At 27.7% G+C, this 13797-nt stretch overlaps 1 protein-coding gene across 1 annotated transcript in view; it reads left to right on the top strand.

Moving 5' to 3' along the window:
• The window catches only part of LOC141171653 (myeloid cell surface antigen CD33-like), a 128017-nt gene that overhangs the window by 95881 nt on the left and 18339 nt on the right, over positions 1-13797 (top strand). Inside the window, exons 2-3 of the mRNA XM_073655319.1 lie at positions 8841-8965; positions 11071-11457. Coding sequence (XP_073511420.1) covers positions 8841-8965; positions 11071-11457 — 512 coding nt within the window. The remainder of the gene's footprint in view (positions 1-8840; positions 8966-11070; positions 11458-13797) is intronic.

The following is a 13797-nucleotide window of genomic DNA, read 5'->3' as shown; positions in this document are numbered from 1 at the left end:
ATAATAGTTAGATAATAGATAGATAATAGATGGATAATAGATAGATAATAGATAGATTGATAATAGATAGATGATAGATAGATAATAGATAGATGATAGATAATAGATAGATAGATAGATGATAAATAATAGATATTAGGTACATACTAGATAGATGATAGATAATAGATAGATAATAGATAATAGATAGATAATAGATAGATAATAGATAGATGATAGATAAATAGATAGATAGAAAGATGCTAGATAGATAATAGATAATAGTTAAATAATAGATAGATAAGAGATGATGGATAATAGATAGATCATAGATAGATCATAGATAATAGATAGATAATAGATAGATAGATAGATAATAGATAGATAACAGATAGATAATAGATAAATAATATATAATAGATAGATAATAGATATATAATAGATAGATAATAGAAAGATAATAGATAGGTAATAGATGATGGATTATTGATAGATCATAGATAGATCATAGATAATAGATAGATAATAGGTAGATAATAGGTAGATAATAGATAATAGATAGCTAATAGATAGATAATAGATAGATAGGTAATAGATAGATAATAGATAGATAATAGATAGAAAATAGATAGATAGATAATAGATAGATAATAGATAGATAATAGATGGATAATAGATAGATAACAGATAGATAGATAATAGATAGATAATATATAGATAATAGATACTAGATAGATAATAGATAGATAATAGATAGATAATAGATGGATAATAGATGGATAATAGATAGATAGATGATAGATAGATAATAGATAGATAGATAGTTAGATGATAGATAGATGATAGATAATAGATAGATAGATGATAGTTAATAGATAGATAATAGATAGATGATAGATAATAGATAGATGATAGATGATAGATAATAGATAGATGATAGATAAATAGATAGATAGAAAGATGCTAGATAGATAACAAATATATAATAGATAGATAATAGATAATATATAGATAGAAAGACACATAGATAATAAATAATAGATAATAGATAGATGATAGATAATAGATAATAGATAGATAATAGATGATAATAGATAATAGATAGATGATAGATAATAAATAGATAATTGATAATAGATAGATAGATAGATAATAGATAATAGATAGATAATAGATAGATAGATGATAGATAATAGATAATAGATAGATAGATGATAGATAGATAGATAGATAATAGATAGATAATAGATAGATAATAGATAGATGATAGATAATAGATAGATAATGGATAGATAATAGATAGATAGATAATAGATAGATAATAGATAGATAATAAATAATAGATAGATAATAGATAGATAATAGAAAGATAATAGATAGGTAATAGATGATGGATAATTGATAGATCATAGATAGATCATAGATAATAGATAGATAATAGGTAGATAATAGGTAGATAATAGATAATAGATAGATAGTTAATAGATAGATAATAGATAGATAGGTAATAGATAGATAATAGATAAATAGATGGATAATAGATAGATAACAGATAGATAGATAATAGATAGATAATATATAGATAATAGATACTAGATAGATAATAGTTAGATAATAGATAGATAATAGATGGATAATAGATAGATAATAGATAGATAGATGATAGATAGATAATAGATAGATAGATAGTTAGATGATAGATAGATGATAGATAATAGATAGATAGATGATAGTTAATAGATAGATAATAGATAGATGATAGATAATAGATAGATGATAGATGATAGATAATAGATAGATGATAGATAAATAGATAGATAGAAAGATGCTAGATAGATAACAAATATATAATAGATAGATAATAGATAATATATACATAGATAGACAGATAGATAATAAATAATAGATAATAGATAGATGATAGATAATAGATAATAGATAATAGATAGATAACAGATGATAATAGATAATAGATAGATGATAGATAATTGATAATAGATAGGTAGATAGATAGATAATAGATAATAGATAGATAATAGATGGATGATAGATAATAGATAATAGATAGATAGATGATAGATAATAGATAGATGATAGATAGATAGATAGATAGATAGATAATAGATAGATAATAGATTGATAGATAATAGATAGATGATAGATAATAGATAGATAATAGATAGATAATAGATAGATGATAGATAATAGATAATAGATAGATAGATGATAGATAGATAATAGATAGATAATATATAATAGATAGATAATAGATAGATAATAGATAGATAGATAGATAATTGATAGATAACAGATAGATAATAGATAAATAATATATAATAGATAGATAATAGATATATAATAGATAGATAATAGAAAGATAATAAATAGGTAATAGGTGATGGATAATTGATAGATCATAGATAGATCATAGATAATAGATAGATAATAGGTAGATAATAGATAGATAGTTAATAGATAGATAATAGATAGATAGGTAATAGATAGATAATAGATAGATAATAAATAGATAATAGATAGATAGATAATAGATAGATAATAGATAGATAATAGATGGATAATAGATAGATAACAGATAGATAGATAATAGATAGATAATATATAGATAATAGATACTAGATAGATAATAGTTAGATAATAGATAGATAATAGACGGATAATAGATAGATAATAGATAGATGATAGATAGATAATAGATAGATAGATAGTTAGATGATAGATAGATAATAGATAGATAGATTATAGTTAATAGATAGATAATAGATAGATGATAGATAATAGATAGATGATAGATGATAGATAATAGATAGATGATAGATAAATAGATAGATAGAAAGATGCTAGATAGATAACAAATATATAATAGATAGATAATAGATAATATATAGATAGATAGACAGATAGATAATAAATAATAGATAATAGATAGATGATAGATAATAGATAATAGATAGATAATAGATGATAATAGATAATAGATAGATAATAGATAGATAATTGATAATAGATAGACAGATAGATAGATAATAGATAATAGATAGATAATAGATAGATGATTGATAATAGATAATAGATAGATAGATGATAGATAGATAGATAGATAATAGATAGATAATAGATAGATAGATAATAGATAGATGATAGATAATAGATAGATAATAGATAGATGATAGATAATAGATAATAGATAGATAGATGATAGATAGATAGATAATAGATAGATAATAGATAGATAGATGATAGATAGATAATAGATAGATAGATAGTTAGATGATAGATAGATGATAGATAATAGATAGATAGATGATAGTTAATAGATAGATAATAGATAGATGATGGATAATAGATAGATGATAGATGATAGATAATAGATAGATGATAATAGATAATAGATAGATGATAGATAATAGATAGATAATTGATAATAGATAGATAATAGATAATATATAGATAGATAGACAGATAGATAATAAATAATAGATAATAGATAGATGATAGATAATAGATAATAGATAGATAATAGATGATAATAGATAATAGATAGATGATAGATAATAAATAGATAATTGATAATAGATAGATAGATAGATAATAGATAATAGATAGATAATAGATAGATAGATGATAGATAATAGATAATAGATAGATAGATGATAGATAGATAGATAGATAATAGATAGATAATAGATAGATAATAGATAGATGATAGATAATAGATAGATAATAGATAGATAATAGATAGATAGATAATAGATAGATAATAGATAGATAATAAATAATAGATAGATAATAGATAGATAATAGAAAGATAATAGATAGGTAATAGATGATGGATAATTGATAGATCATAGATAGATCATAGATAATAGATAGATAATAGGTAGATAATAGGTAGATAATAGATAATAGATAGATAGTTAATAGATAGATAATAGATAGATAGGTAATAGATAGATAATAGATAAATAGATGGATAATAGATAGATAACAGATAGATAGATAATAGATAGATAATATATAGATAATAGATACTAGATAGATAATAGTTAGATAATAGATAGATAATAGATGGATAATAGATAGATAATAGATAGATAGATGATAGATAGATAATAGATAGATAGATAGTTAGATGATAGATAGATGATAGATAATAGATAGATAGATGATAGTTAATAGATAGATAATAGATAGATGATAGATAATAGATAGATGATAGATGATAGATAATAGATAGATGATAGATAAATAGATAGATAGAAAGATGCTAGATAGATAACAAATATATAATAGATAGATAATAGATAATATATAGATAGATAGACAGATAGATAATAAATAATAGATAATAGATAGATGATAGATAATAGATAATAGATAATAGATAGATAATAGATGATAATAGATAATAGATAGATGATAGATAATTGATAATAGATAGGTAGATAGATAGATAATAGATAATAGATAGATAATAGATGGATGATAGATAATAGATAATAGATAGATGATAGATAATAGATAGATGATAGATAGATAGATAGATAATAGATAGATAATAGATTGATAGATAATAGATAGATGATAGATAATAGATAGATAATAGATAGATAATAGATAGATGATAGATAATAGATAATAGATAGATAGATGATAGATAGATAATAGATAGATAATATATAATAGATAGATAATAGATAGATAATAGATAGATAGATAGATAATAGATAGATAACAGATAGATAATAGATAAATAATATATAATAGATAGATAATAGATATATAATAGATAGATAATAGAAAGATAATAGATAGGTAATAGGTGATGGATAATTGATAGATCATAGATAGATCATAGATAATAGATAGATAATAGGTAGATAATAGATAGATAGTTAATAGATAGATAATAGATAGATAGGTAATAGATAGATAATAGATAGATAATAAATAGATAATAGATAGATAGATAATAGATAGATAATAGATAGATAATAGATGGATAATAGATAGATAACAGATAGATAGATAATAGATAGATAATATATAGATAATAGATACTAGATAGATAATAGTTAGATAATAGATAGATAATAGACGGATAATAGATAGATAATAGATAGATGATAGATAGATAATAGATAGATAGATAGTTAGATGATAGATAGATAATAGATAGATAGATTATAGTTAATAGATAGATAATAGATAGATTATAGATAATAGATAGATGATAGATGATAGATAATAGATAGATGATAGATAAATAGATAGATAGAAAGATGCTAGATAGATAACAAATATATAATAGATAGATAATAGATAATATATAGATAGATAGACAGATAGATAATAAATAATAGATAATAGATAGATGATAGATAATAGATAATAGATAGATAATAGATGATAATAGATAATAGATAGATAATAGATAGATAATTGATAATAGATAGACAGATAGATAGATAATAGATAATAGATAGATAATAGATAGATGATTGATAATAGATAATAGATAGATAGATGATAGATAGATAGATAGATAATAGATAGATAATAGATAGATAGATAATAGATAGATGATAGATAATAGATAGATAATAGATAGATGATAGATAATAGATAATAGATAGATAGGTGATAGATAGATAGATAATAGATAGATAATAGATAGATAGATGATAGATAGATAATAGATAGATAGATAGTTAGATGATAGATAGATGATAGATAATAGATAGATAGATGATAGTTAATAGATAGATAATAGATAGATGATGGATAATAGATAGATGATAGATGATAGATAATAGATAGATGATAATAGATAATAGATAGATGATAGATAATAGATAGATAATTGATAATAGATAGATAATAGATAATATATAGATAGATAGACAGATAGATAATAAATAATAGATAATAGATAGATGATAGATAATAGATAATAGATGATAATAGATAATAGATAGATGATAGATAATAGATAGATGATAATAGATAATAGATAGATGATAGATAATAGATAGATAATTGATAATAGATAGATAGATAGATAATAGATAGATAATAGATAGATGATAGATAATAGATAATAGATAGATAGATGATAGATAGATAGATAATAGATAGATAATAGATAGATAATAGATAGATGATAGATAATAGATAGATAATAGATAGATGATAGATAGATACTAGATAATAGATTGATAATAGATAATAGATAGATAATAGATAGATAATAGATAATAGATAGATAGATGATAGATAATAGATAGATAATAGATAGATGATAGATAATAGATAATAGATAGATGATAGATAATAGATAATATATAGATAATAGATAATAGATAGATAATAGATAGATGATAGATAGATACTAGATAATAGATTGATAATAGATAATAGATAGATAATAGATAGATAATAGATAGATAATAGATAGATGATAGATAATAGATAATAGATAGATAGATGATAGATAATAGATAGATAATAGATAGATGATAGATAATAGATAATAGATAGATGATAGATAATAGATAATATATAGATAATAGATAATAGATAGATAATAGATAGATGATAGATAGATACTAGATAATAGATTGATAATAGATAATAGATAGATAATAGATAGATAATAGATAGATAATAGATAGATGATAGATAATAGATAATAGATAGATAGATGATAGATAGATAATAGATAGATAGATGATAGATAGATAATAGATAACATATAGATGATAGATAGATAGATAATAGATAATAGATAGATAGATGATAGATAGATAATAGATAGATAGATGATAGATAGATAGATAGATAGATAACACAGGTCTACAAAAAAAATTTTGTAATCATTGCAGTTGACCTTGTAGTTTTCTGAATCATTTTTTTGTTTTGATTTCAAAAAATGTATATAGTTTTTCTGTAGCAGGCATAGATTCCATGGAGCAGCATCATTATTATAAGATATAGGAAATATACTGCCAACATTAAGAAAACAGTAATCTGCACTGCCCTTTACTGCACTGTCAATACTCCTTCCCATAAAACTCATTAAAAACTTTACTGATGTTGTACCTGTAAGAAAATTCACAATTAAGTACGACAAGCAAAGAAATGGGAATAACATAGAAAAACCACATACACTGAAAATGTAGAAATAACGTAATAACAAAACTGCTTCTATATCAGAAACTCTATGTGATAGAGCAAAATTAAGCATATTTTTGGAATCAGCACTTCAAACTCCATAAAACAGACATATTACCTTTACTGATGATTTTTTTATGTTGACCAGTGTTATAGATAGATAATAGATAATAGATAGATGATAGATAATAGATAGATATTAGATAATAGATAATAGATAGATAATAGATAGATGATAGATAATAGATAGATAATAGATAGATAATAGATAATAGATAGATAATAGATAGATGATAGAAAATAGATAGATAATAGATAGATGATAGATAATAGATAGATAATAGATAGATAATAGATAGATAGATGATAGATAATAGATAGATAGATAATAGATAGATAATAGATAGATAATAGATAATAGATAGATAATAGATAGATAGTATATAGATAATAGATAGATAATAGATGATAGATAGATAATAGATAGATAATAGATAGATAGTATATAGATAATAGATAGATAATAGATAGATAATAGATAGATAATAGATAATAGATAGATAATAGATAGATAATAGATAAATAATAGATAGATAGATAGATGATAGATAGATAATAGATAATAGATAATAGATAGATAATAGATAGATAGTATATAGATAATAGATAGATAATAGATAGATAATAGATAGATGATAGATAGATAATAGATAATAGATAAATGATAGATAATAGATAGATAATAGATAGATAATAGATAATAGATAGATAATAGATAGATAGATAATAGATAGATGATAGATAATAGATAGATGATAGATAATAGATAGATAATAGATATATAATAGATAGATAGATAATAGATAATTGATAAATAATAGACAGATAATAGATGATAGATAATAGATAGATAATAGATGATAGATAGATAATAGATAGATAATAGATAATAGATAGATAATAGATAGATAATAGATAATATATAGATAATAGATAGATAATAGATGATAGATAATAGATAGATAATAGATAATAGATAGATAATAAATAGATAATAGATAGATAATAGATAGATAAATAATAGATAATTGATAGATAATAGATAGATAATAGATGATAGATAATAGATAGATAATAGATGATAGATAGATAATAGATAGATAATAGATAATAGATAGATAATAGATAGATAATAGATAATATATAGATAATAGATAGATAATAGATGATAGATAATAGATAGATAATAGATAATAGATAGATAATAAATAGATAATAGATAATAGATAGATAATAGATAGATAAATAATAGATAATTGATAGATAATAGATAGATAATAGATGATAGATAGATAATAGATAGATGATAGATAATAGATAGATGATAGATAATAGATAGATAATAGATAGATAATAGATGATAGATAATATATAGATAATAGATAAATAATAGATAGATGATAGATAGATGATAGATAATAGATAGATAATAGATAGATAATAGATAGATAGATAATAGAAAATAGATGATAGATAGATAATAGATAATAGATAATAGATAGATAGATAGATAGATAGATAGATAATAGATGATAGATAATAGATAGATGATAGATTTATATTTCTTCTTTTAAAAAATAGCATAAAGTATAATAGATTTTGTTCCATAGAATCTACCATCCACGAAAAGTTACAACATATCAACAAAAAGTTCATCTCAGAATCAAGAAGCAGCAGATAAAGCCCAGCATTATGTGGGTCAGCCTCGTGGTTATCCTCCCTCTCTTCTGGAAAAGTAAGTACAATAGTACAATATACTAATATATTATTATAATATGCGAATCTCATCTGTTTTGACAAGCTGTATACATTAATCAATAGATCTCTTGATGAGGCTGGTGTACTTACTATGTAAATCCATATCACAATGTATAATCCTTTATGAAAGGCTAAACTCAGTCTCCGTAATCCCAGCCTGACTGACAGCCCCTCAGTGTTACACTATCTATGCTCTTTATATACTATATAGTACATGCTATACAATGTACGGTATAAACCATACACCGACACATGGTTCACACGGATTGTCCCGGGAAATTTCATTAGTGGAAAAATTATCCTCTATGAATTTAATGTCCTTTATTATGTTCTGGGGGTTTCTCCAGATCATAAATGTAATAAATAATAAAATCCTTATATTCACCTCACCGCTCACCTCTCCGGCCCCTCCGCTCCTCACAGTCACTCCTCCGCTCCACGCCGCACCCTCAGATCTCAGTCGTGAGCGCTGACGTCCCCGCGCCTCTCACACAGAGCGGGGTCTTCTGGCTCTTATGAGGCCTGGGAGGTCTCTGTGTAAGCGTGCGAAACGTCACACCGTCATGATGTCACAGTGTGGGAAGCCTGGGGATATCAGAAGAATATGTGATGAAGACCAGACAGGTGACGGTGAGGAGCAGAGGGGCCGGAAAGGAGAGCGGTAATGTATGCATAAGGGATTTTGATGGCCCTTAACGGTTCAGAAAATGGTGGACAGCGGTCGAAATTTTTTTATAAAATTCAACTTGACTTAATCTCCACTTGAATTTATTAACTCATTTATAGTATATACCATCCAAATATAATGATGTGGCTCAGTGGTTAGCACTGTATGGTGGCTCAGTGGTTCGCACTATTCCTTTGCAGCGCTGGGGTCCTGGGTTAAAATCCCACCAAGGACAACATCTGCAAGGAGTTTGCGTCTCCTCCCCGTGTTTGCGAGGGCTTCCTCCGGGTTCTCTGGTTTCCTCTTTTTTTATTATGCATTGTTCATATAGCGCTATCATATTCTGCAGCGCGTTACATACATTATTATTATTGCTGTCCCCATTGGGGCTCACAGTCTACATTCCCTATCAGTATGGTTTTGGAGTGTGGGAGGAAACTGGAGAACCCGGAAGAAACCCAAGCAAACACGTGGAGAACATACAAACTCCTTGCAGATGTTGTCCTTGGTGGGATTTGAACCCACACTCCAAACAGATAATGATTGGGAATCACAATCTAGATTCCCTATAGGGACAGTGGTGTCATTGTGACTCATGCAATTTTTGAACTGGCGCTAAGCTAATTTTTCGAGTTTAACTGGTGCAACAAATTCCTACAAATTCAACTCACATTGAAATCCCAAAACATAATTCTGGAATATATTAAGAGAAGCAAAGTCTACATCACGTGAAGTAATTACCCCCTTTACTCCTCTTTGGTCAGACCTCATGTGGAATACTGTGTACAGTTCTGGGCACCACATTTTAAAAAAGACCGAAAAACTGTAGTAAGTTCAGAGAAGAGCGACCAGGATGGTGACCGGTCTGCAAACTATATCCTACAAGGAACGGTTAAAGGATCTGGGAATGTTTAGCTGCAAAAAAGAGGAGACTGAGAGGAGACTTAATAGCTGTCTACAAATATCTGAAGGGCTGTCACAGTGTAGAGGGATCATCCTTATTATCATTTGCACATGGAAACACGAGAAGAAATGGGATGAAACTGGAAGGGAGAAGATACATAATAGATATTAGAAAACACTTTTTGACAGTGAGGGTGATCAATGAGTGGAACAGGCGGCTATGAGAGGTGGTGAGATCTCCTTCAATGGAAGTCTTCACACAGAGGCTGGACAGACGTCTGTCTGAGATGGTTTAGTGAATCCTGCATTGAGCAGGGGGTTGGACACGATGACCCTGGAGGTCTCCTCCAACTCTAACATTCTATGAGTCTATGATTCGCTCCTCTCTGATTCTGATGTATTTAATTATGAAAGAAACAAGTAAAGTTTATGAAAACATTTTGATCAATATCTATGTTCATTTTTTCGTCCCTAATATAATGGTAATAATGCCATACTTTATCACTTTACAGGTGTCACGTGCAAGGACACATTTGATCCAAACTATTCTATCCGAGTCTCTCGTATTGTCAGTGTACAGGAGGGTCTCTGTGTGATGATTCCTTGCACCTTCATCGCTGACGGTAGAAATACATTCAGTAATTCCACTGGATACTGGATATGGTGGCAGAAAACTTTAGAACCTTATTATATCGTAGCCACAAATAATAAATCCAGTGTTGTGAAAAAAACAAACTTCCATCTGACGGGAAATCCAGATACTGGAGACTGCACCCTGACCATCACTGACGCCAGGAAAGAAGATCAGGGGAGGTATTACTTCAGATTTGAAGAAAGTAAATACAATGCAGTGAAATATAGTTATCATGTGAAATCGACAACCATCATTAGAGTAACTGGTAAGTGCCAGAACCATAATGTAGTCATCACTGTAATCTGTATTTGCTCTATGTCACCTCTTATAACTTACAAGTAGAAAGCACCGGACCTTATGAAATAGAGAGCTTCCAACATAACAAAGCTTTGTCATCTGTATCACTGCCTACACAGAGAGCAGCAGCTGATAATGTACTAATTTCTGCTCATGCACACTGCATAGGCAGCAAGGGAGCTGACAAATACTGCATTGTGCTTTCCACCTCTTATTTCATTTGTAATTTTGTGAAAAGAGAGGCAGAAGCCTGTTGGCAAAGTTGTCCCAAATTTAAAGAAGTTTCCACTGTAAAAAAAAAGTAAATAATAAACTTTAATGAGTAACAAAAGTTTTGTTGAAAGTTTTTATATGTTTTAGGCATATGTTTTAGCAATTTGCAAGGAAATAAAAAACATAGACCATAGAAAAATTTCAACAAAAGTTTAATTAGCAGCAATTGGTCCTCTACCAGAAGGAACCATCCTGGCCACCATGAATGTGGAATCATTATACTCTAATATCCCACACCAGGATGGATTAAATGCCTGCAAAATCTTCATGGAAAATATAGGAATTGATGCTGATTCTGTGGTGAAACTTCCAAAATTCATCCTCACCCACAATTACTTTGAATTTGATAATAACATATATCTACAGGAGACTGGTACAGCGAGGGGAAGTAAAATGGCTCCACAGTACGCAAATCTTTTCATGGCCCAGCATGAAAGTGACTTTTTGTCCTCATGTCCCATCAGGCCTCTGGCCTACTACCGTTACATTGACGATGTTTTATTCATCTGGATGGAGTCTGAGCAACAGCTGAAGACGTTCCATGGACACTTTAATCAATTTCATCCCACCATCAACCTAACACTTAACTACTTCTGTTCTGAAATTAACTTTTTGGACACCATCATTAAGCTACAGAGCAATGAAATAGAGACATCCCTGTACCAGAAGCCAATTGATCGTCCTACATACCTTAAATGGGACAGTTTCCATCCAAAGCACATAAAAAAACTCTATTGTCTACAGCCAAGCCATCAGATACAATCGGATATGTTCCAACCCTATGGATAGACACAAACACCTTGGTGGCCTCAGAAAGTACTTTTTGAATCAGGGCTACCATCCAAAAACAATTGAAAACCATATTACAAGAGCCACCAGAATATCAAGGAATCATCTCCTACATTACAAAACCAAACAAGAAAACAACCGGGTGCCTCTAGTAGTCACTTACAGTCCAAATCTGGAGGCACTAAGGAGAGCTGCACGGAAACTACAACCTTTACTGCAAAAAGATGCCCGATTACAATCCATATTTCCAGACCCCCCCACTTCTGTGTTTCAGGCAGCCCCCAAATTTAAGAAGCATCATTGTCAGAAGCTCCCTGTCATCTCCACCAGTTACAGGAACCTTTCCCTGCAACCAGAAAAATGTAAAACCTGTCCCTTTATAATGACCACAGACAAGATAAAGATCCCCAACTCACATCAGGGATACAAGATCCCAGGTACTTTCAGCTGTATCACATCTAATGTAGTGTACTTAATTATATGTACCAAATGTCCATCTGGGGGTCTGTATGTAGGGGAGACAGGGCAAAAACTTAGGACAAGAATTAATTCTCATCACCACACAATAAAAGAAAAAAGAATAGATCTAACTGTGGCCAAGCCTTTTTAGATTCCTGATCACAGCATCACAGACATGAAATTACTGGTATTAAAAGGTAATTTCAAATCTCAGAGAGACAGAAAAGTTTGGGAATATAAACTCATGATGACCTTTGATACCTTCAGAGCAGGAATGAATGTGTCGCTTGTATTTATGTTATTCTACATCAACTAAGGAATGTTATCTAGAGAACTGTGGGGTCATCACAACCCTGGACCAGACCTCAATCACAGGATAATAAAACTTTCACTCTCCTTATCTATGAACTATTCTAATATTTACAGCCAGAATTGTTTATCTCTCCCATAGTAATAGCTCTGTTTTTCATCACCTGGCTAATCTATTGCATTATTTCTGTGCCCTATTGTGTATAAATATATGACTCTTCAGATTCTGTGTTATACTATGACTGATGAAGAGACCTGAGTAGTCTCGAAAGCTTGCAACTTGTTACCATATTTTCAGTTAGCCATTAAAAGGTATCAACCACTGAGGACTCTCAAATTTAAATATTTTTAACAAAAGTTTAGTTACTCTTTAAAGTTTATTATTCATCTTTTTTTCTTTTTCACATGAGACACCCTTTAAATTAGGACAGTTTACATAAGGGTTATGACAAGGGCTAGGGCCAGAACTAGAGATAGA

The sequence above is a fragment of the Phyllobates terribilis genome, unplaced genomic scaffold (genome assembly GCF_046119375.1).
Source record: "Phyllobates terribilis strain yellow unplaced genomic scaffold, ASM4611937v1 Scaffold_12__6_contigs__length_324123572, whole genome shotgun sequence".
Classification (NCBI taxonomy): Eukaryota; Metazoa; Chordata; class Amphibia; order Anura; family Dendrobatidae; genus Phyllobates; species Phyllobates terribilis.
The sequence above is the reverse complement of the archived record's forward strand: the minus strand, read 5'-3'. Positions and strand labels throughout refer to the sequence as shown.